The 25,326-nt window shown below is 41.9% G+C and overlaps 1 protein-coding gene across 7 annotated transcripts in view; it reads left to right on the plus strand.

Annotated features, from left to right (window-relative positions):
* The window catches only part of GTF2IRD1 (GTF2I repeat domain containing 1), a 147,041-nt gene that overhangs the window by 42,441 nt on the left and 79,274 nt on the right, over positions 1–25,326 (plus strand). For 5 of the 7 annotated variants that reach the window (XM_087889386.1, XM_087889388.1, XM_034420832.3 and 2 more), the window contains one exon: positions 20,462–20,590. In XM_087889386.1, coding sequence (XP_087745512.1) covers positions 20,468–20,590 — 123 coding nt within the window. In that variant the 5' untranslated portion in view covers positions 20,462–20,467. Of the gene's footprint in view, positions 1–19,638; positions 19,767–20,461; positions 20,591–25,326 lie in introns of those variants that run through there. The other 2 variants (XM_034420833.3, XM_087889387.1) reach the window with 1 other exon arrangement.

Here is a 25,326-nt window from a genome sequence, read left to right on the forward strand (position 1 = left end):
CTTAACAGGCCAGAGAAGGCCAGTGGATTGATGTGATGGAGCAAAAAAATCTTGCAGTGCATCCATGGTAGTCACTGAATTTGGGGAATGATTTTTCTAAGGAGGGAGTTGCAGACAGGAGAAGTTTTCCAACAAAAAGCAGGCCTGTATGAGTAAGGGGTACAGATTGAAAGGTATCGAAAATACCTTTCTGATACCCTATTTTCTGTAATGTTGTCTCTAGCCCAGGGGTCTGAAACTCAAGGTCCAGAGGCCGGATCCGGCCTGTGGGGTGCTTAGATCTGGCCTGCAGGTCCACCCTGGAAACAGCAAAGGACTGGCCAGCAGTGCCTCTGCCAGTGAAAAGAGAGCTCGGGAGGGCTGCATGCGGCCCTCCTGAGCTCTGTTTTCACTGAAGAGGGTTGCAGGAAGCCGTTGCAGCCGAAAACGGAGCTCAGGAGCCCGTTTTTGCTGGCTGAGCGCTTGGCTGCCACATGCGCCCCCAACATGAGTGAAATGGAGCTGGCCATGCCCATCCTGGCCACGCCTACCCTGGCCCCCCAAGATCAAACACAACCCTGATATAGCCCTCAGTGAAATCAAGTTTGACACCCCTGCTCTAGCCACTCACTATTTTTCAGTGTTTTATTTTATAAACTGAGAATTAGAATCCTGAATTTCACTGCAGATCTTAGAAATAGAACTTTTGAGATTCTGTTAGACGTGGTACTGCAGGGAATTTCAAAACCCTCGCACAAACATTGGCAAATGACTCTTATGTGCTTGTGTATGAATGCATGCATGTTGTTCCTTTTAAAGATAAACAAATGAGCTGCGCAATTAAGTTGTGTAACATTAAAAAAATCCATCTGTAGAAGTTTTATTAAAAAGTTATACGTGTCAGGGGAAATCCTAAAAGTACCTCTGCCTCATAAACAGTATAGGAATACCCTGAGTTAATAGGGCCCAAGGTGGATTTATTGGAAATTTTGTTGCTCAACAGGACGGAAGGGTGGTTTAGAGTAATAATGACATCCTTACTAAGAATTGGAAAAACTGAGGCACACTGTTTGCTTCCCTGGGATCTATGGCCATCTATATCCATGAGAGGACGAGGAACTGTTGTCAGGAGGAACCAGTGTGGGGAGAGGTAGGGGAAAAAATATTAAAGGATCATGGAAGCAGGACTATCAAGGGAAAAAGAAAATATTTGTGAATATTCAGGTGGTGAATGGGTTTATCGTGAAAGTACAGAGCAGAGCTTGCTTTGCTTTGGAATTTTACTGGCTTGAACAGATTATATTATTGCTAATTAGGATGAACAATTATGGCTTTGCTAGGTCAGAAATACTAGTACAGAGATAGCAATAGCACTTGGACTTATATACCGCTTCCCAGTGCTTTACAGCCCTGTCTAAGCGGTTTACAGAGTCAGCATATTGCCCCCAACAATCTGGGTTCCCATTTTCCCAATCTCAGAAGGATGGGAGGCTGAATCAGCCATCAGTTAGTCAGGATCGAACTGCTGGCAGTGAGCAGTGAGTTAGCCTGCAGTACTGCATTCTAACCACTGCGCCACCACAGCTCTACCTCTTGTTATTGATCTTTGAGACGAATAATCAAATTGAACGGGGTTCCAGGGGTCACCTAGTCCAGCCTGCTCCTCAGTACAGATAGTCCTTGACTTACAACCATTTATTTGGTGACCATTCAAACTTACAATGTCACTGGAAAAAAAGTAACTTACCGCCAGTCTTTGCATTTAACACCTGTTGCAGGATCTTCACGGTCACATGATCAAAATTCGGGCATTTGGCAATTGGCATGGTTGTAGTGGCTCAGGGTTACATGATCACCATTTGCAAACTTCTCAGCTGATTTCTGACAAGCAAAGTCAATGCGGGAAGCCGGATTCACTTAATGAGCACTCAGGACACTTAACAACTGCAGCGATTCACTTAACAATCCCCTTGCTTAGCGATGTAAATTCTGGTTGCGGTTGTGGTCATAAGTTGAGGACAACCTGTGTGGGAACAATAATGCAGGATGGAACAAGTGCTATCCTTGGCAATTTCACTGTCTGTCTTCTATTGGTGCAGTGGTTAGAATGTAGTATTGCAGGCAAACTCTGCCCACAGTCCAGAGTTTGATTCTGATGGGGCTCAAGGTTGACTTAGCTTTTCATCTTTCCAAGATCAGTAAAATGAGGATCCAGACTGCTGAGGAAAATATACTGACATTGTAAGCCACCTAGAGAATCCTGTAAAGCACTATGGGACGGTATATAAGTCTAAATGCTATTGCTATTTGTATTGTTCCAGCAAATACAAATCCACCAGACTGCAAAGTGGCTTACTCCATTGATGAGCAGCTCTTACTGTTTGGATGTTGCTCCAATTTGGAGAAGAAATTTGTTTCTCTGCACTTTCCATGCACTGTTGGAGCCCATCCCATTAGATCCGCAGATAAGCAATATGCCTTAAACTCTGCGTGACAGTTTTTTATATTCCGCCTTAATGCAATCTTTTTAGGCCAAACTTCATTAATTCAGTCTGTCTGCTTCCCAGAAGCTCTGGGCAGCTAACAGTGTTCAGATAAAATAAAATGATAACGCCCAAACATATATCAAAAGAGGATTAAAAATAAAAGATGCAAATGTTATGCTTCCGCAAACCTTACCTTTAGTTATAACACACCCTCCTCCTGTGCAAGACTGGAGCTAAAGAGAAATGAAGGCAAGTAAGACTTGGTTTTCCCAGTTGCAATGTATGGCTGTGAAAGTTGGACCATAAGGAAGGCTAAGCACCAAAGAATTGAGAGGCCTTTGAACTCTGGTGCTGGAGAAGACTCCTGCGAGTCCCTTGGACTGCAAGGGGATCAAAACAGTCAGACCTAGAGGAGATCAACCCTGACTGCTCTTTAGAAGGCCAGATCCTGAAGATGAAACTCAAATACTTTGGACACCTAATGAGAAGGAAGGACTCCCTGGAGAAGAGCCTAATGTTGGGAACGATTGAGGACAAAAGAAGAAGGGGACGTCAGAGAACGAGGTGGCTGGATAGAGTCACTGAAGCAGATGGCCTGAGATTAAATGGACTGCAGCGGATGGTAAAGGACAGGAAGGCCTGGAGGAACGTTGCCCATGGGGTCGCAATGGTTCAGACACAACTTCGCAACTAACAACAACAACAACAAAGACTTTGTTGGGAGGGAATTCCAAAGAGTTGGAGCAGTGAAAATGACCCTATTTGATCTCGTTGAATGGGCAGATATCTACAGGACAAGGTGATCCTTCAGATTACCAAGAATCTTAAAATGATAGCCAGAACCTTGAATTGCACCTGGAAATCAACTGGCTGTGGAATCCTCTGAATGTATTTGCACTGCCCAAGTCAATACAGATTAACAGATAACAGATTAACAGAGTTGGAAGGGACTTATAGGTCCCCCCCCCCAAACAGGAGACTCTACGCCATTTCTGACAAACGGCAGTCCAATCTTTTCTTGAAAGTCTCAAGTGATGAAGCTTCCACAACTTTCGAAGGCAAGCTGTTTCACTGGTTGATTGTTCTCACTGTCAGAAAGTTCCTCCTTATTTCCAGGTTGAATCTCTCCTTGATCAGTTTCCATCCATTATTCCTTGTCTGGCCTTCAGGTGCTCTGGAAAACAGCTTGACCCCCTCGTCTCTCTGACAGCCCCTCAAATATTGGAACACTGCTATCATGTCTCCCCTGTTCCTTCTCTTCACTAGACTAGCCATGCCCAGTTCGTGTAACCGTTCTTCATATGTTTTAATCTCCAGTCCCCTAATCATCCTGGTTGCTCTCCTCTGCACTTTTTCTAGAGTCGCAACATCTTTTTTATAGTGTGGTGACCCAAACTGGATACAGTATTCTAGGTGTGGTCTTACTAGGGCTTTATAGAGTGGTATTAGTACATCACTTGATCTTGATTGTATCCCTCTGTTAATGCAATTTAGGATTGCATTGGCTTTTTTGGCTGTCGCTGCACGCTGCTGGCTCATATTAATATAATATATACTGCTCAAAAAAATAAAGGGAACACAAGCAGAAGACATCCGAGATCTGAATGAATGAAATAGCCTTATTAAATACTTTGTTCTTTACATACAGTAGTTTATACACTGCTCAAACAACTAAAGGGACCACAAAACTACTGTATGTAACAAACAAAGTATTTAATAAGGCTATTTCATTCATTCAGATCTTGGATGTCTTCTGCTTGTGTTCCCTTTATTTTTTGAGCAGTGTATATTATATTAATATTATGTCATATTAATATAATACAGGTAGTCCTCGATTTACAACAGTTTATTTAGTTACTGTTCAAAGTTACAGCAACGCTGAAAAAATGTGACTTATGACTGTTTTTCACAGTTAGGACCTTTGCAGCTTCCCCATGATCATGTGATCAAAATTCAGATGCTTGGCAACCCCAATTCTTTTAACCATTCAAAAGAGGGCTTGGTGTTTAGCCCCCTTCATTTTGATGGTTGCTCTTTCCTGAATACCCTCAAATCCACAGTGTTCTTAAAATGTGGATTACAGAACTGAACAGTACTCTTCAGTTCCCACCAGGGTAGAATGGAGGGGTGGGAGTTGTTAACAGACTCGGTGTTACTATTGATGCAGTTGGCGATCACACCAGCTTTTTAAGCAGCCACGCTAGACTGCTGTCTTCTGTTCGGCTCATGAGAAACAAAACAGCCTCGATTCTTTTTCACATGTACGGCTGCCAAAACAGTAACAGGAGCTTTGCAAAAGTTCAGCTATCAGTTCAAATGGGAGTTCAAGGGTTTTGTTTTTATTTGTTCCTTCTAGCAACCTGAGACTAGAAACTTGATTGTTATTTGCAAGAGGTGGTTTTTGAGAGATTTAAAATCACCATCAAAGACACAGAGATCCTTGTCAAACTTAATGCCATTTGAAGGAAATTTAAAATAGTCAAACCAACTTCAGCAGTTTAGCATTAACATTGACTGTAAGCTTTAGACGTAGTAGGGGCAAAGTTGTAGAATAAAATCCCTGTTTTCCTCTGTCCACCCTTCTCCAGTTTTCGGAGCTAATTGTTCGTCCTGTATCGTAGCTTCAGAATTCATTAAATAACTCTTCACAGGCTCAGAAGCCAAGGTGCTTAATCAGGAAGACTAGAACTTTGCTATTTAAAAAAAAATAAAAAATAAAATAAAATAATTCAGTTGGAAATGTTTTTGGAGTCTTTGCAAATAAAGCTCTTCTCTCCAAGATAGCCAAGTTCTCTGCCTATCATGCCACAAGTCCACCCCATTTCCTCAATTCCATTTCCAGATGCTTCCTCTCTTTCTGTCTCCCCCACCCTCTTTGCCTGCTGCCGGATATCTGCCTCCAACGGCTAAATCATGGTCATCTCATCGTTTGCACTCTTCCACTCCGAAATGTCTTGTTTTGTTTTCAATTACAAAAGAAAGGACCAACCCCCAACCTGCTATGAATTGGCTGGGTTATTTCAGAAATTTAAAAATCCAGTAAATCCACAAGTACACTTGTGAAGCCATCTTCACGAGTTCAGTCAATGGTCCTTGGTAGTGTACCTACTAAGAGATAGTGAAGATAGGTGTTGTAAGATGTGTTGGCAGCTCCGTCTCTGGCTGCATTACCTGGTTGAAAAATGAAAGAGTTGCATTTGAAACGTAGGCAGAGACATCTCCATCTCTGTTGGATAATCCTGGCTCAGGATTGGCGATTTCCTATTCCAGATAGTCCTCAATTTACAACCGGTTGCTTAGGAACTGTTCAAAGTTTCAAGGGACTTTCCCAGAGATATTTACAACCCAGTGTCAAAGTTCTGAAGGTCACCCGCCACCCTGTGGTCACATGATCACATTGGGGAGGATTGGCAACTAGCCCACATTTACAGTTTTATTTATTTATTTATTTATTTTTAAATTTATATACTGCCCTTCTCCCTGAGGACTCAGGGCGGTGTACAGCCAAAATTAAAAAACATGGAATACAAATATTAAAAAACAATTAAATATATATAAATTTGGCCCAAAATTAAAAATACAAATCAATTAAAACATTTAAAATTTCTTCTTAAGCCAGCCCGGCTTGCTGGAAAAAGTGGGTTTTAAGGGCACGGCGGAAGGCACTAAGGTCTTGGATTCTCCTTATCTCTGGGGGCAACTGATTCCAGAGGGTAGGTGCCCCCTCAGAGAAGGCCCTCCCCCTGGGGGTCACCAGCCTACATTGATTGGCTGATGGCACCCTGAGGAGGCCCTCTCTGTGGGAGCGCACGGGACGATGGGAGGTCGTCGGTAGCAGCAGGTCTCGAAGATAGCTAGGCCCAGTGCCATGGAGCACTTTAAAGGTGATAACCAACACCTTGAAGCGCACCCGGAAGACCACTGGGAGCCAGTGCAGCTCGCGCAGGAGCTGCACTACAGTTGTTTGCAGTGTCCTGCAGTCATATGACCATGATTTACAACAATTTTTTTTGCTGGAAATTGATGGTTACTTCCAGTTTCCAGCAAAGAAAAATGCCTATTGGGTACAATTGTTAATGATCACGGCAATCATTTAACAACCATGGCATTCACTTAATGGCCACTACAAAATAGGTTGTAAGATTGGTGACCCACTGAATGAGCTCCATGACTTACAACCATAATTCCGGTCTCAGTTATGAACAATTACGAGGCCTACCTCTGGTCTCAACCACTATAATACCTAGAATTAGGATGGGGGCAAGTTTGGCATCCTTCTATCATCTCCTCTTGCACCAAAATGCTTCTGATGGCTCCTTTTTCTTCCAGCCTTCTCTGCTCTGGTGACTAAAAAGCTCTATGTGAGTGGAGAGGAGTCCTTCTCAGCCTCTCTGAGAGCCTTTTGGCTTGAGATAATGGTATTGAGCCTAAGTTCTTCTATAATAGATTGGGAAAATTATGAAATAAAGGCCTGGAAAAGGAAGCATATTCATTAGGGTATTTCATGTTAATGCGCTGTTAAGTGTAAAACTCATTGGAATGAATTTTAGTGTGAGCAGCACTTAGCTACTCTTGGCTAACCCTGAAAAAGTTAGGCAGGACCTCTTCATATGTCAGTAGTTAGTGACCAGCATGAAATCCCAGAGCTCTTAAGTGAAATTAAGTTAAAAACTCTCAGAAGGCAGCAAAAGCAAATTGTTTCCATATTGTTCCCCAGAGAGCTACCAAAGGTGAATCCATGCAGGGGCACATGCGTGGAGATCAATGTGAGGGAAACTTTTAGCTTTATTTGATTCTACTTTTTGGAGTACAGCCATTTGCAAGCTATGTAGAGTCCAAGTGCAGTCCTCGACATGGAAAAGTTCATGTCCCTCTTCCAGTTTATTAAGCAAAGACCTAGCTCTTCTACTGTGTTTTCCCCAAAATAAGACCCTTTGGTACCACCAAAAAAGGCACCAGGTCTTATTTTCGGGGGGGGGGGGGTGTTGTCCACTGACTCACCTCACTTGTGTGCGTTGCCCCCAGCCTCCTTTTTGCGGTCAGAGGCCTTCAGGAACTTCTTCTGCAGCCAGCAAGGCTTTCTGAAGGCCCCTGTGCAGTTGATAACAGAGCTCCGGATCAATCCGGAGCTCTGTTATCGGCTGCAGAAGTCTTCAGGAAAGCCTTGCCGGCTGCAGAAGAAATGGGCCGTCAAGGCAGGTGTCAGGGTGTATGAGGCCTGGCTATAACTGTCCAAAGCAGGGGTGAAATGCTCCCAGTTTGGACCAGATCGCCCGATCCGGTAGCGATGGCAGCGGGTGGTTCAGAGAACCGGTAGCAAAAATCCCTGCTCCCCATTCCCTGCCCAGCTGAGCTGCACAATCATCAGAGGCTTTTTTAAAAAAAAAAATTTAAAAGCATTTTTTCTACAACCTCTTCGACCGAAAAAATGATTTTAAAAGTAAAAAAAAAAAGCCTCTGATGATCGCATGGCTCAGCTGGGATTGTCAGAGGCTTTTAAAAGCATTTTTTCTACACCGGCTGAAGAGGTTGTAGAAAAAATGCTTTTAAAAGCCTCTGACGATCCCAGCTGAGTTGCCTGATTGTCAGAGGCTTTTAAAAGCATTTTTTAAAGAAAAAATGGTTTTAAAAGTTAAAAACAAAAAAGTTGGCCACGCCCACCCAGTCACATTACCCCCCCACCAAGCCACGCCCACAGAACCGGTAGTAACAAATTTTACATTTCAACACTGGTCCAAAGGTAAGTAGTAGCTTACCCCCCCCACATCCTCACCCTAGCTTAATTTTTACCTGTGCACCCTGGAGTGGGCGTGGTCTTAATTAGGGTTATTTTGGGGGGTAGGGCTTATATTGGGCATGTGTAAAAAAATCAAGGTAGGACTTACTTTCGGGGTAAGCTAGGACATATTTTCGGGGAAACATAGTATAATCCTGGATAGGTAGAAGGAAAGAGAAGAGGATGGCAAGCAATTCAGGTGGATGGACTTGATTTTAGACAGTGGGTGCACAGTTGAAAAACCTGTGCTATCAAGTCAATATCAACTCTTAGCAACTACATAAATAGATATTCTCCAGGAAAACCATCTTCTTCTCTTTTCTTCCACCTTTCCCAGCATTTACAGATTTTTCTAGAGAGTCGGTCTATCCAAAGGAGGATAATTTGACAGTAGCCATTTGTGTCTCGAATGAGACTCTTGATGGATTTGTTCTGTGATCCATTTTATTTGTTTCTTGTTTATCTCTGGTATTCTAAGAAGTCTTCTCCCTCACCAAAGTTCAAAAACATCAGTCCTTTTTTTATCCTGCTTCTTGAAAGACCAACTTTCATTTCTGTACAGAGCCACAGGGGAAAAAAACACTGCCTGCTTGTGATTCTGATAGTTGTATATATAGACACATCACAGCATCTGACTATCTTTTCCGAGGCCTTCATTGTGATGCTGTTAAGTGCAAGTCTAGAAATGCTAGAAATAAATAAATTCTTAATTCCGGATTCCTTTTCTGTTGATAATTGGTCTAAAAGGCAGAAGAGATCCACCATTTCAATATCTTTATTCTGAATTCCAAGGCTGGTTGCTGTACACCATTGTCATTAATTGGGTCTTCTTTACATTTAATTGTGGTCCCATGTTTTCCCATTGTGCTCCTTGACTTTCATTACTAGAGCTTGCAGATCATTTGCATTTTCAATTATATTCCGCTGTAATCAAAAGACTAACTCTCAGTGTAGTTATTGTTCTAGGAAGACATGAGGCCAGGAGCTTCTGCTGTATTTTTCACTGTCAATTAGTGCCTGTAATAAGAAATATTATTTTGCAAAAGAATTTATTGCAGAAATTGGGTATGTAGCACAAAGTTATATTCTGCCTTAAAAATATGAAATTTATCTACTCTGTTTCCCCGAAAATAAGACATCCCCTGATAATAAGCCCAATCGGGCTTTTGAGTGCATGCGCTAAAATAAGCCCTCCCCCTGGAAAATAAGCCCTCCTCGAAGATAAGCCCTCCCCAAAAATATTTAACCGCATGCGCAGCCGGTCCTCACCATTTCCTCTGGTTAGGGTTAGGAAGACAGAGCTGGAAATCAGGTAAGACGGCAAGAGGAGACCTGTCTTGTTCCACGCGCCCTAAAATAATAAGACCTCCCTGAAAACAAGGCTAAGCGCTTATTTCAAGGTTCAAAAAAATATAAGACAGGGTCTTATTTTCAGGGAAACACAGTAGATACTTCATATACAGGTAGTCCTCAACGTACGATCACAATTGAGCCCAAAATTTATGTTGTTAAGTGAGAAATTTGCTAAATGAGTCTTGCCCCATTGTACGACTTTCCTTGCCTCATTTGTTAAGTGAACCACTGCAATTGTTAAATTAGTAACACGGTTGTTAAGTGAATCTGGTTCCCCCGTTGACTTTGCTGGTCAGAAGGTTGCAGAAGGTGATCACATGACCCCCGGACACTGCAACTGTCATAAATGTGAATCAGTTGTCAAGCATCCAAATGTAAATCATGTGGCCATGGGGTTGCTGCAACAATCATAAGTGTGAAAAATGGTCATAAGTACCTTTTTCCAGTGCCATTGTAACTTCGAATGGTCACTAAGCAAACTGTTGTAAGTCGAGGACTACCTGTACTGTATTTAAACAGAATAATGTATTTGGGTTTTGATGATTGAGCATGATGCCATTTCTAAATCCAGACAGCTTAGGAAACGTGTATCAACAGGATTGGGGAAACCTCAAAGTTTGCAGAAATTCTGAAAAATCGGAAAGGGAAAAATTCTAGAGGGAACCAAAAGAGCGAAACAAAACAATTGGTGCTTAATAGTGTTAAACCATTTGGCATGTGTTTGGAGAATAGTGCAGAAAACGGGAGGAGAAATTTAATAGAAGAAAGCAATGGCTGATGAGAACATTGAGCTTTCTGTGTCACAACCTTTTATCACAGGTTCTAGTTGATTGTATTAGTAGAATGAATAAAACAATGTGATTTAATAGAAGAAAATCAGGAATTAAAAATGTGTTTCCTTTAATTAGTACATTTTTTTAGTATTGTGGTGCTGGAAAAGGCTGCTTCTCAGTCCTTGGACACCCAAGAGAACCCCATTCAATACCAGAGGAGAAGAAGCCAGAATGTTTCCTGGAAGCAAAAATCATGAAACAAAAATTACAATACTTTTGACACATCATCAAGGCTGATATATCTATGAAAAAGATTATAATATTGGCCAGGGTGAATGGAAGGAAAGGAAAAGGCCAGGGGTGCACGAGGAGGATAGACAGAGTATTAGAAGTTGCAGAAATACTCCTGCAAAATTGCATTGTATGGCAAAGAGGTAGGACTGCTTGGAATATCACCAGGTGTTGGCTGCAACTTTGTTTTTCATACAGACTATGTGGACCAGATAAAGTGTGATGTGGTGGTTTCACCAGGAGAGAACCAAAAATTTTCAGCCCTGTCTTGGGGGGGATTTTAAAGGGATTGAAAGTTTGAAAAAAGCTGTACTAACAGCTTCAACCGTTAAAACATCCAAAATAGCCCAACCCTAACGTGTTGCTGAAAATCTTATGATTTTGCAATACATTTTGGGTGCACATGGCAGGTCTGGTTCTTGGTTGCATGTAGGTTCCCTATCTCCAAGCTCTTTTAAGAGAAGTAGAATATCAGCCTGCATCTTAAATGCCAAGCACAGAAGAGACAAAACAAACTGGGGGAAACTTTATACAGTTGAGGGAGGGAACTATTGAAAAACCTGAGTTTCTCTATGCTCTGTGAACTGTACTGGTTACCAGTGAACTTCTGGGTGAAATTCAAGGTCCTAGTTGTCACACTTGAAGATCTACAGAGCTATTTCTTTTTGTACCTTCAAGTCAGTTTTGACAAGTCCCTGCAGTTTTCTTGGCAAGATTTTTAGAAGTGGTTTGCTGCCCTTGCTTTCTTGCCAGGGCCGAGAGAAAGTGACTGGCCCGAGGTCACCTAGCTGGCTTTGTGCCTAAGGTGAAGACTGAAGTTAACAGTCTCCTGGTTTCTATGCCTTTTGCCTTAATTACTACGCCAAGCTGCTTCTCCCTATAGAGCTTGTTGTTGTTGTTAGTTGCAAAGTTGTGTCCAACCCATCGCGATCCCATGGACAATGTTCCTCCAGGCCTTCCTGTCCTCTACCATCCTCTGGAGTCCATTTAAGCTCACGCCTACTGCTTCAGTGACTCCATCCAGCCACCTCATTCTCTGTCGTCCCCTTCTTCTTTTGCCCTCAATCTTTCCCAGCATTAGGCTCTTCTCCAGTGAGTCCTTCCTTCTCATTAGGTGGCCAAAGTATTTGAGTTTCATCTTCAGGATCTGGCCTTCTAAAGAGCCATCAGGGTTGATCTCCTCTAGGACTGACCGGTTTGATTGCCTTGCAGTCCAAGGGATTCGCAGGAGTCTTCTCCAGCACCATAATTCAAAGGCCTCAATTCTTTGGCGCTCAGCCTTCCTTATGCTCCAACTTTCACAACCATACATTGCAACTGGGAAAACCATAGCCTTGACTATACGCACTTTTGTTGGCAGGGTGATGTCTCTGCTTTTTAGTATGCTGTCTAGATTTGCCATAGCTTTCCTCCCCAAGAGCAAGTGTCTTTTAATTTCTTGGCTGCAGTCCCCATTTGCGGTGATCTTGGAGCCCAGGAAAATAAAATCTGTCACTACCTCCATAGAGCTTAGGGTCAGTTGTTTGAAGGACTGCCCGTCTCCCATGATGTAAGACCTGGCAGAGTTGGCTATTTTTTGATCCTGTTAATTAACTGTTGTCATTTAGCAGAATCCAGAAGGTGGGCCTCAGTGTTGTAGCACCTGCCTTCTAGAGGTGAATAATATCCCTCTGGAGATTCACATGGCCCCTTCCTTACTACCCTTTAAAAAAAAATTAAACTTTTGGGGTAGATGATGGGGGAACCTTTGTTTTTTATCTCCATAGGTACAAAAGAAGGTCAGCTGTCTTTGGGAGTCTTTATTTGATTTTTTAAAAAATGAGAACTGTTTTTATATGTTAGGTCACTCAGAGTTGTTGGAGTTGGGCAGCCTAGAAATTTGATAATACCGTAAGCTTCTGAAAAAGCACTTGCGTATAAAAAGGATTAAGAGAAGGACCCTTGCATGTGATCAGAAGCCTTACTTTTTATTTATTACAGTTGTAACCTGCTCAGTAATTTAAGATTTACCTTAAATTCTACCTATAGTTAAGATAAAGTATGTGGGTTGACTTTATTTTTTTTAAGAATGCATATTTTTTTTTTACTAAAATTGAATGAGAATGTACAAATCTTTGGGCAGAAAAGGGAGGATTTTTTTTAAAAGCTGTATCAGGGAGAGCAACTGATGTTCTGTGGCTCAGCAGTGACGAGGCAAACTAAGGGCCAGTCAAACTTTCATTTTTTCCTCCCCAACCTTTAAATAGATTCATAAGGCCAAAATGTACTATGTGCCCCTGTGTTTTATATCATACTGAATCATATTCATTATTCTGCTTTCATTTGCTTCACAGGAGAAGCTGGGAGAAGTCTAGATTACATTTCCAAGTTGGGTCTGGTAGAAACTTCCTGCGAGGTCTTTGTGAGAGGTTTTTTTTCTTCTTGGCATCCAAATCTTCTAGAAGGTTGTCTTCCTTGCTATTCCATATTCCTCAGGAATTCAGGGCTAAAAGGAAGTACAAACTTTCTACCCTTACATATTGCTTTTGGCCTAATATTAGAAATGATGAGGCAGTGGCAGATGGGATAGCAAAGAGACTGTATTAGAAGACAGAGGTCCATGTGTCCTGTCCTTACAAGGTAGCTTGCCCTTGGATATAGCAAAGAATGCTGTGTAGTGATCACAACACTGAGCTGCCAGTTCCATTGACACTGATGAGCCGTCGTGACATAGTGGTTAGAATGCAGCATTGCAGGCTAATTCTGCCCCCTGCCAGGAGTTCGATCCTGACCAAATCAAGGTTGACTCAGCCTTCCATCCTTCCGAGGTAGGTAAAATGAGGACCCAGATTGTTGGGGGCCATAGGCTAACTCTGTAAACCACTTAGAGAGGACTGTGAAGTATTATGAAGCAGCATATACAGTAAATCCAAGTGCTATTGCTACCGATATTACTATGACAGCGTTTTTGGAAAAATGGGAAGATAATTTGGCTTCATGACCCAGCTATCCTAGGCTATTTCTGTATGGTTCAGTGCTTTATATCTTTCAGTAATTAACTCTGTGGTTTAAAAGTTGGAAGGATTTTTAGATTTGCTACTTATACAAAACAAAACAAAACAAGCCCTGTGCAAATTTGTGCATGAGTAGAGAGTCAAGATTGAATTAAGATGGACAGCTGAGCCCAGACGCTCAGCTGTCCATCTTAAGATTCCCAGTTTGTGTGGATCAGGATTGCAAAAAGAGAAAAAGGAGTTGTCACAAAGATGCTGTTCTGTTCAGAATTGAAGGTTTTTTGTTTTTTTTTTAAGTTTGATTTATATGCCGCCCTTCTCTGGAGACTCAGGGCGGCTTACAATGCGTTAAGCAATAGCCTTCATACTTTTGTATATTTATACAAAGTCAGCTTATTGCCCCCACAAACTGGCTCCTCATTTTATCTACCTTAGAAAGGATGGAAGGCTGAGTCAACCTTGAGCCTGGTGAGATTCAAACTTACAGTAATTGCAGACAGCTGGTGTTAATCACAATGCTTTCAGTCTGCTGAGCCACCAGGCCATTTTTGAATGAGAAGGGAAATGTTTTCAAAGAAAGAAACCAGAAAAATCCAGTTGCCTTTTGAACAGCACTTTTGGGATAACCATGACCTGGATAATTGAGAATAGACAGAAAAAGGAGTTCTAATTCATTACTTTTGTTCAGGTCTTGATCTGGATTGAGTTTTGTCCTTCAGTAAAAGTTTGTGTGGGTAAAGTATTAGAGTGGCTATTAGTGGTAATGGGTTCAAGCCCCCTCCTTCCTCAGTCTTAAGAGTAATTTGCACTTTTCTTTGTGGACTGCATATGATTCTTTATTCCTATTTGGGGGTCTGCAGCAAATCGCTAAGTTTGCAGCTTCAAAATTCATTGGGAAGCCACCAACAGGAAATGTAAAATTTTGGTATCAAGTATCTGACAGATTTAAAACTAGCTTCCCTCTGAGCTCCACAATTGAAATTTTTTTTTACCAACTTATTTTATTACTTCCTTCACCCTTGGGAGATGGAAAAAAAAGTTTGAAAAAAATCTGTTCCTTTCCACAAGAAGATGCCTGTCCTACCAGCGTAGTATACCTGCCATCAAAACAGGTAGATATAGTTTAGGGGAGTGTATGTTTAAATGGTACCAGTGGTGAAATCCAATTTTTTTTACTACCAGTTCTATGGGCGTGGCTTGGTGGGCGTGGCTTGGTGGGCATGGCTTGGTGGGCATGGCAGGGGGAGAATACTGCAAAATCTCCATTCCTTCCCCACTCCTGGGGGAAGGATACTGCAAAATCTCCATTTCCACCCCACTCCAGGGGAAGGATATTGCAAAATTCCCATTCCCAGCCCACTCTGGGGCCAGCCAGAGGTGGTATAAGCCGGTTCTCCGAACTACTCAAAATTTCCGCTGCCGGTTCTCCGAACTGCTCAAAACTTCCACTGCCGGTTCTCCAGAACCTGTCAGAACCTGCTGGATTTCACCCCTGATATGGTACCATTCGGGTTGGAGGCAATTATATGGTTTGCTCAGCAAAAATTGTCTTTAAGTTTCCCAGCAAGGTCAATCAAGTCTTTTTCTTTCTCTTGGCAAAAAAGCTTATTTTTCTCCATCACATAGTTGGGAAGGACATTAGATCCCTCCTTCCTTCCTTCCCTCCCTCCCTCCGAATGCTTGAAGCAATCCTTGACACCATGGTAGTCTAGCAAACAAATTGAGTTAACTGAGCTTGCTTCATTTTTATTCTGTAGAGAGGCATCCTGGGTTTAACAATCTTGCTTCATTAGAGACTCACTCTCCCTCTTTGCCCTCTCTTTCCCAAACCTTTTTTTTTTTAAAAAAGAAAAAAACTGTTCCTTTCTTCAGTCTGGCTGCAGCTAGAATTAAGTTGGACCAAATCCTGACAACCTCCCCTTTTATTAATGGGATCCATCACAAGATGGCCTTCAAATAGGATTTTATGGAACGGCAATTTAGCAGCCTCTCTATTTCTGATGTTCAGGCTGCCAAAGGCATTATTTATGTAACCAAACAAAATCAAAAGGAGGAGGGATAAGAGATGTCTGCAGAAAAAGAAGAGGGAGGAAAGATATACTGGTAGAAGAAAATAAAACCTAAATAAGAGGATTCCTCCACTGTAATTTGCTAATGAGGACTGGGCATATGAATAACTCTATATTTTATTTATTTGGTTGGTTGGTTGGTTGTTGCTTTAAGTTTTCATTTCTGATTCTGGTTTTAATAGTTTGCATTCTTTGTACACTGCTTAGAATAGTGATGGCTAACCTTTTCTGGACTGAGTGGCCAAAGCGCGTGCACCGGAACCCCCAAAAGGCAATGTGGGTGCGGCCCCGTGCATGTGCACGTGCCCCCACTCACATGCCCCACCCCCGCATGAACATGCGCCCCTGCAGCCCCCCCTGCAAATGTACGGCAGAGACCCGAAGATCAGCTGGCCAGTGGGAGGCGCGTGCGCATGCGAGGTGAAGCTGAACTGGGGCGATGGCTTGCGTGCCCACAGAGAAGGCGCTGCGTGGCACCTGTGCCATAGGTTCACCATCACGGGCCAAGAATGTCAGTGGTCAGGCTCTTTATAAATACTGTAAAATAAATAAAGTCTTTGTATTATTTATTAGATCTACATATATCTGTTCTGCCCCAGCTACGGACCCCAAAGAACGCAGCACACACAAAGTCTGTACAAACCTTAGTTTACTAAATTAAATCGTCTTTCTCAAACAAAGGCTGTTAATTAACTTTCTTAACAGCCTACAAGAATCCAAAGAATAAATAATCGTAATCTTACTATGGTTGGCAGAAAGCCCAGAAGCAATTTGCAGAGAACTAAGATCCAGACGTGAAGGAGAGTGAACGAAGTTGTTCCCTGCAAATTGCCTCAGTCGTCGTCCTTCCTTAAATAGGCCAAGGGAGTGGCCAATTAGCCCCAAGCCTTACTCTCGAGGAGACCTCCTCCTGAGGAGCCACTCCTGCCTTTTGGCAGCTCTGCGCGCCCGTGCATCGAGAAGAGGCTCCTCCTCCTCTTCCTCTTCACTTATGGGAGCTTCTGGAGATTCTGAAGGCCCTGGCTGAGTCCCTGCCTCTGGCACCACATCTTCTCCAGCCTCCTCATTGTCCGACTCGAGTGCCAGCTACACAGGCTGCAGGCGCAGCACCACACCAGTCTCCTCACTTTTGGAATCAGCTACAATCTGCATAAGCCGCTGACGGGCCACAACAATATCACACCTTTCATTCAGGGTGCCTTTCATTCAGCCATCCATGTCCTTCTTTTCCTAAAATAATATAAGTAACTCTGAGGTTATTTGGGCCTGGAGGGAAGGACTAACCGAAAAGTTAGAGGAAGGCCTAGCGAAGATTCTTCTCTTTGAAAACAACAGTGTATGGAGAGCATATCCATCACAGGCAAAATGCTATTCTATATTAAGAATGACAGGGAAAGAGATTACTTAATGACACTTATAGGCCTAACACTTCTCAAGAGTACATGGACCTGGATTTATGGAAATAGAGATGAGAGACCATACTGTGAATTATTTTCCCTTGACCTCATTTAAATAATTCTTTGTGGGTAAAAATGTAGTATGCCAAGGATTGAAGGTTTCAGATTAACAGATTAATAGAGTTGGAAGGGACCTTATACTGTAGGTCATTTAGTCCAACCCACTGGTCCAGCAGGAGACCCTACACCAGGGGGTGTTAAATACAAGGCCCGCGAGCCGGATCCGATGTGGTCGAATCCGGCCTGCAGGGGCTGTCCTGGAAAATGTAAGGGGCTGGCCTGCATTGCTTCAGCCCTGTCCACCCAATGCGACTTTGGCCCAGTCTACCCAATGCGAAGAAGAAACATTAGGCCAGCGTGGCTTCGGCCCAGTCTACCCAGTGCGAATAAGAAACATGCCAGCAGTTTGAGGAGTGGCATAAAGCTGGCCACGCCCACCCACCCGGCCATGCCCACCCAGCTCCCCGAGGTCAACCACAGCCCTGATGTGGCCCTCAATGAAATTGAGTTTGACACCCCTGCCCTACACCATTTCTGACAAATGGCAGTCCAATCTCTTCTTAAAAGCCTCCAGTGTAGGTGTCCATTGGATTTGATTGATCTTTATAGCTCCAGGAAGAAAGTGAGTGTTTTGATTATGACATCACTCAACAGTCAATGTGACGTCACTGTTCTTAACATTGGATGGCATTTGTATTCCTTGTAAAGCAGTGCAGCACATGTCTGATTTCAAGGTAAAAATTCATATTACAGGTTAATGGCAGTTGTTCATTCACAACTTCTGGATATCCAGCTGAGCATGTACTCAGCTCATTTAGTCACTGCTTTTCCACATTTGTAAAATGGATTATATTTCTAGTTAAATAGAAGTAATTATGCAAATGAAGGCAAATATACATGTCCTGGATAACATTGTAGGATCCAATATGAGTTGGTCACCAGGGTCAAAGGTACATTGAGATTGGAGCTCAACCAATCTCATTGTACATATGTTGTACTGTACACTGACAATAAAGATTTGAAATTGAAATTGAAATTCTTTCAAGATTTTGGCTGGTGCTGGAGCCCATCATAAGGGTACCCCTCTCTGCAGATTATGTGCACTGGGCTGTTCTACAGGTTGTATTTATATGGTTCCTGATTGTGTGAAGTTTTTAGTTGTTGTTTAGGTGTTGATGGCTGGCTAACGCTGCTGCAGAAATAGTTATTTCTGAATTTGTCTCTAGACATATGAATCTAGTATTATAGAAATTTTAGGCAAAGTCGTGCCTTTTATTCCTTTTGAGAGAGGATGCATTTTTTCTTTTCTTCATGCCAAAATAACTAAACTCAAAGTCAGCTTTTTCCCTCATGCCATCACTCTGCTGAATACGTAATTACCACAGTACTGTCCTATGTCTAAGGATATTTACCCATATAGTGTGGCTGTATTACTATTATCCATCTCATCTTTTCCACCACTTTCTCCTATTGGTATCTTATGATTATATTATTTTGTTGTTTGTATATACAGCGAGAGTTAGTTTATGCACTGGAGACAAATTCCTTGTATGTCCAATCACACTTGGCCAATAAAGTATTCCTATTCCTATTCTTCCTATCCCCATGATGCTATGGCACATGTGCCACAGGTGGCACACAGACCCCTCTCTGCGGGCATGTGAGCCGTGGCCCCTACTCAGCTACGCATGCACGTGCACCTCCTGCCGTCCAGCTGGTTTTTGGCTCTCTGCAGAGGGGCAGGGCACATGCAGGAGATGCACACGCATGCGTGGGGTCACACATGCATGCTTGGCCACATGTTCATGCTCAGGGCCATGCGCGCATGCACGGGGGTCGTGCATGCGCAGGGGGTGCATGTGTGGGGTCGTGGGGTGCATGGGGGGCGCACACACATTGCATTATGGGTGTGCATGCGTGCTTTGAGCACTCGGTGCCAAAAAGGTTAGCTGCCCTATCCTTTTCCATCCCATCCCATCCTATCCTAGGGCAACTTCACCATGACTGCCCTGCCATTTTACTAGCACCGTATTGTAACAAGGTCATCCTTGTTAGAAAGACATCCGGAATGATCTCCAGGAACTGCTGCCCTTCACCCAGTTCCACCTTTCTTGGTTTTTCAGAAGGTCATGACTTAAGAAAAGGATGAGATCATCTCATTAGAATGAAAACAAACGTTTGCAGCAGCCAACTGCTAGATTCATTTGTAGATTCCTGATTGTTTGTTTTCCCCTCCTCCTCCTTTCCAGTCTCAAGAGTTTTATTACTTTTAGGAACTCTGTCCTCCTTTGCAAACAAGAGGGACTGTTTTGCCATAGGCTGTCCCCAGTAGTCTGTACTGGTGTGACTTGTGCGAGAACTTGATTGAAGAAAGTTCATTGGAAGCAGCGATGAGTTGTTTATTTTTCTTTTTTAATGTATTTAATATATGGTCTTGCTTATGAGCAAAAATCTTGTGTAACAGGAAGTCTGTTTGGGGGCCAGGAGATAGTTGCAGGAGAATGGCAATGGGTTGATGGTAGAAGAGGAAGAAGAGGAACAATTGAATTCAAGCAGAGTAATCATTGCAAAACAGTTTGAAATTCTGAAGTAAGTGTGACTTTGCCTATGGGTTTTTCTGCTTCCATGTGACACTTGTAGATCTGCATCTTGGAGACAAAACCGCTATCTTCATTGCAGGCCACAATTCCATGGGGCCAAGAATTGGCTCTTAATGGGGATTTGCAAAGACCCACCATCCAGGAGATCCTTGTATTAATTCTTTATTATTGTAGCATGGTGGTGGGTGCAGTTCGTTTATCCTCTCTCAGTGAAGGCGAGAGAAAGAAATACTGTAATAATCTCTATCAACCACATCTGTGGAATAGTGCTATGCAATTTTTTCCCCCAAGCTCACTCTCTTAGTAATAGTTAAGTAGTCAACAGGTAGGCTATACGATATGAAGTCGCCAAGCGAAAATAGAATGTCAGTTAAAAGTAAATTTATTTTAAATGAATGAAACCCAGCTAATATAATTACTATATTCAATTAAGTATTTAATAAGGTTCTTGTAGCACATTTTTAACAATTGCAATTTGGTAGCAGTTTTGGAGAATGCTTTTGGGAAGAATCAAGACTCAGGATAGATTGAGTGGGGGAACATATTTTCACCTTTGAATTCCAGCAAGCACCATAACACTAGAAAAGGGCAGTGTATAACATTCGGAGACTATCTGGTTGTGGTTTTTGATGTCCAGACAATACAAAACTCATCTAACCTTCAGTTGGTTCTTGTTGATTTCAGGCAATCATGGCACTGCTGGGGAAGCTTTCCGATGGACTTCTTAACAACTGCAGACCTGACCAATGGCACTTGGTGTTCTCTCAAAAAGATGAAGTTATCACCAGCTTAGTATCAGCCTTAGACTCTATGGTAAGTTTTTGGCGAGTTGTATGTTTGGAAGAAACTTATATTTTCAGTGGATGTAGTTGAGAGCCAAGATACCTCTGTTACTCGGTAGCTAATGTTGTGTTGTGATTAAGACTTTGGACTAAGTCTTGGAAGATCCAAGATCACATTTATTCTCATTCAAAGGAATTCACTAAGGTATTAGGGGTCAGTTATTTTCCCTCCAACTCATGTTGGCCAGTTTGAGATCCTAAAGAAAAGGCCAGCTATAAGCCAAAATGCAAATTAATTATATGTGGCACCAAGATTAATTCATTTTGAAACCATGTATATTTTTTCACTGTTGGGGATAAATAGATTACCTCTTTGCAAAATGTTCACTTTGAGGAGTGGGGCAGATCAAAAAACATTAATTTACTATATTATACCATATTATAATTACTGTCATCATCTTCCTTGAGTCCAGAGCAGTGTACCCAAAAAAGTAATAAAAACCAAAACTGTATTAAAAAGAATTAGCTAAAATAGCTCACAATGAATTCATCTTCAGGAATATACCCATTTACTTAAAAAGTTCATTAATAAAGATTGTTTTTGGAAGGCTGGTTTTGAAGCTCTAGAGAAGCTTGGGTGAACAAGCATGGTTTCCTCACCACTCCAAGTTTTTTCTCTCTCCCAGCGCAGCTTACTTCTATCTCCTTTTTTGGGCACAGGACGGTATTTCCAAATCCCCCTCCTATTTTATTTTTAAAGATTGTATGTGGAGCCTAGGTGGTTTTAGAGCTGAGGGAAATGAGATATTTATTCTTGTTGGATCCATTTTTTATCCATTTCGCCATTTCACAATCCCATTTATACCCTAAGAGCTGAGGAAAATGAGATATTTATTCTTGTTGGATCCATGTTATCCATTTCACCATTTCACAATCCCATTTATACCCTAAGTGGCTTTGTACTCCTAATGTGGTTCCAACTCCAGAAAACCTATGGATTTATCTCCATCTTTGCCTATAATATAACTGAATCCCAGATCAAGTTAGCAAAACTGAACTCAGTAAACTTAGTTTAATGAGACAAAATGGTTGGGTTCACATATAAAGCAGTAACACCCAAAGAAATCTTACGTTGATTTAGTATGAAGATAATTCTTCACACAACCTGTGAAGAGAATGACTGGATTCCCTCAAGATTCTGAATTACAACTATCCAACCCTATTGTAGTCTCTCGTAGGAGCCCAGCCTTGGTTTAGGAATCTCATAATTCTGTGTTTCCACAACAGAGGGAACTTAGTTATTGAATCAACCTTTTTTTCTGATTTCCACAGCACACTGAAGCATAAGAAAACCAAAAATATTTGGGTTTGCACAACATACTGTTCTTTGGAGTTAAAGCTAACTAAGATTGGCATATTTTAAAAATGCAATAATTAGTTCTTTACCTGGTCTTCATTTTTGTGTAAATGCTAGTACCAATGAGTCTCGTGAACACCTTCCTTTTACCGTTCAACCATTGGGATTAATCTTAATCTTAATTTTTACATGATTTGAACAAATGTTCAAATGCTCTTTCTATGACGTCACAGCATGTTTGCAAATATTTCAGCTGCCAAAAAAAGGAGAAAGGCTAATCAAATCAATTTGGCTGGAGCCAAAAATTTTACGTAACTGATAGGTCAACAAAGACTCTGTAGCTTTGTTTCAAAATGTGGCCACAGATTTATGGAGGAAACAAAGAGCTTGTGTCACTTTAGGTGGCTATTACAGAGAAATTGCTCTGAGGGCTAGAGTCTGAAGAGGAAATGGCTTGTATCCGTAGCTAAAGGAGCTTTGAAATCAATCCTTAAAAACACATATTGTGGTTTCTCTTAACCTTCATGTTGACATAGAATGTTTCAGATGTCCTTGTTTTATCAACTCTGGTGTTTGCTTAATCTCACCCCCACCCCAAATGACAAGCGTTTTATTTTCTATTATAAAAAAATAATTTTCTTTTTTTAAAAAAATCATAATTTCCCAACCCTTATTTTCTTGTGTTTTTTTAATCCCTGTAGAAATGTTACATAAATCAACACCCCACCCCGCTGAATAAGATACATACCTGGCACAGTCTTTGAAACTAATCTTTAATGTGGAAGAGATTAGGATAAGGAGTATGCTTGCATAAATTTGCAGCCTATTAACATTTTAAAAAGTACTGAAATTAAGCCTAATCCAGAAGAATATGTCTAGATTGAACATTTAGAGTTGTTTGGAAATGACCTGAATGGTATGACTCTGTTGTCAGAGTCTCCTAAACCCATGGACAGTAGGAGACAATTCTGTGCTGAGCTATATAATACATAATAGTTAATATAATAACAATTAATGCTACTAGCAATAGCACTTAGACTTATATACCCCTCCACAGTGCTTTATAGCCCTGTCTAAGCGGTTTACGGAGTCAGCATATTGCCCCCAACAATCTGGCTCCTCATTTTACTGATCTCGGAACGATGGATGGGTGAGTCAACCTTGAACTGGTCAGAAATGAACTGCTGGCAGTGGGCAGACTCAGCCTGCAATACTGCATCCTAACCACTGCACCACCATGGTGCTAATATTTATATTATGCTAGTTAATTGTCTTTGGAATAGACACCTTCCCACCTGTATTTTATAAAGTTGATTGCATTCAGAAAGCGTTATATTTGGATCTGTAAAGTCAATCTGGTTTCATTTATTAATTACTTTTAATATATAGGTAGTCCTTGAATTAAGACCATAATGGAGCCTGCCCATTACAGTTGTAAGTTATAAAATGCCAAGTTCTTGAAGTGCAGTCACATGACTGGGGGGCGGGGATTGTTGGAACTTTGGATCTGGGTCATAAGGTCCTCAGGGAGAAGGGCGGTATACAAATTTAAAGTCCCTCTTTTCAGGAAAATCACAACTTCAAACAGTACTGAGTGATCAGTCCTAATTTGAGGACTACTTGTACTGCCTTTCTGCCAAAATATTATTCATGGTCCTTTGCATCCTTATTTCATTATCCTCATCTCTGTGAGGTAAATTAAACTGACAGATTCTGATTCAGAGTCTTCCAAGCTCAAATTGGTCCTACTATAAACTCAAAATCTGTGGCCGAGTATGGACAACTTAGAGTGATAGAGTATGAAGCTTGGAAGGTTCCTTAGAGATCATCTAGTCTTTATTCAGTGCAAAGAATCCAGTATTACTATGTGTCATGTCAGACAAATGCCAGCCAGCCTGCCTTTGTTTAAACAATGAAAGAGAATACATCACTTTCTGAAACAGTCTATTTTGCGGTTAAAGAGCTTTTATTCAGATTTTTTTCTCCTGATGTTCAAAAGTACTTCCTTATAGTTAAGCCTATACAGTACTTTGTTGTCCTGCCTTCTGGATTGCTGTGCCCTATCTTCTACGGACCTTCAGATACTTGAAGAGGATTGTCATTCTCTTCTCACATTCTTCTTTTCTCCAGGTTGAACACCTCCATTACCTCCGATTGTTTGTCCAATCACCTTATCATCCTGGTTTCTTTGCTCTGGACACATTCCAGGTTTTTAGTATCTTGCCAAATGGACACCATATTATGGGTATGGTCTGTCCAGTGCAGCAAAGAGAGGAATAAAGACTTTTCTTAATTTTGACTTCATACCTGTTCTGACCTAGGCTTCCCAAGAGCATGAAGCAGACTCCTTTCCTGACAAAAACCCCTTTTTATTAAGTTACTGTGAATTCTTCTCATTCACATCCAGCAAAGTCTTTCAAGGAAGAATTTGCAGTCACAGACCTTATCTGGCTTGGAGGGCTGTCAGGCCGATATCTTCAAAACTTGCGAAGGAATCTCAGAAAGTCACAAACCAATTAAGCAAACTAATTGTCTCCTGCAAACTCCACTCCCCTTTCGCTCCTCTTTTATTCCCTCTAGGAGGGGCCATTCATCGTCCACCTGTGGCCTTACTCCCAAGTTGACCCTTGTTCTTTAGCTGTTCCCTTTGTCTGGCAACTCTGCGCATGCGCACACTGGGAACAGGCTCCAGCTGTTTGCTGCCTCATTGATGTCTGACTCCGAAGGCAGCTGATAACTGGCATCTGGCCCTGGCCCCCTCTCTGCCTCCGACGCAGAGCCCTCATCAGAGCCTTCCCCAGACTGACTGGCCCATGTTCCTCCCCAACCTTCTCACTGTCCGAATCTGCTGCCAGCTCTGTTGGCCACTGGTGGGCCACAACAATACCCTTGATAGAGCCTAAGATAGCATTTGCTTTCTTTGCAACTTCATCATGTTGTTGGTTCATGTTAAGTAATGATCCAGTAAGACATCCAGATGCTTTTCACCTGTGCTGCTTCTTATTATAGTTCTCCACCAGACTGGTCTGCTGTTCCTACCCGATACTCCTGCTTTTGAGTTAAGACTTAATCTCTATTGACATTCCACTTGCTGATTTTTGCTTAGAGTTCCTGCTTGTCAAGTTGTTCCTGAATCTTGATACAGGAACTGTCTTCTGAGATGCTTTGCTAACCTGCCTGTCTTTGGGCTCTTCTGATTCTAGTCCAGTTTCAAACTGTTATGCAAACTGTATTGTCTCAAGACTGGGCAGCTTTACAAGACTCCTTAGAGAAACAACTGTAGTTCAGTGACAAGAATTTACACCTTGCACAAATAGCTTGGGTTCCATGTTCAGCATCTTCTGCTGAGAAAGCTCCTTGCCTGAAAATCTTAATTTTAAACCAAATAAATCTTTGGACTGATGTGGTTT

The sequence above is a fragment of the Pantherophis guttatus genome, chromosome 1 (assembly GCF_059756535.1).
Source record: "Pantherophis guttatus breed Tessera chromosome 1, ASM5975653v1, whole genome shotgun sequence".
NCBI classification, from domain to species: domain Eukaryota; kingdom Metazoa; phylum Chordata; class Lepidosauria; order Squamata; family Colubridae; genus Pantherophis; species Pantherophis guttatus.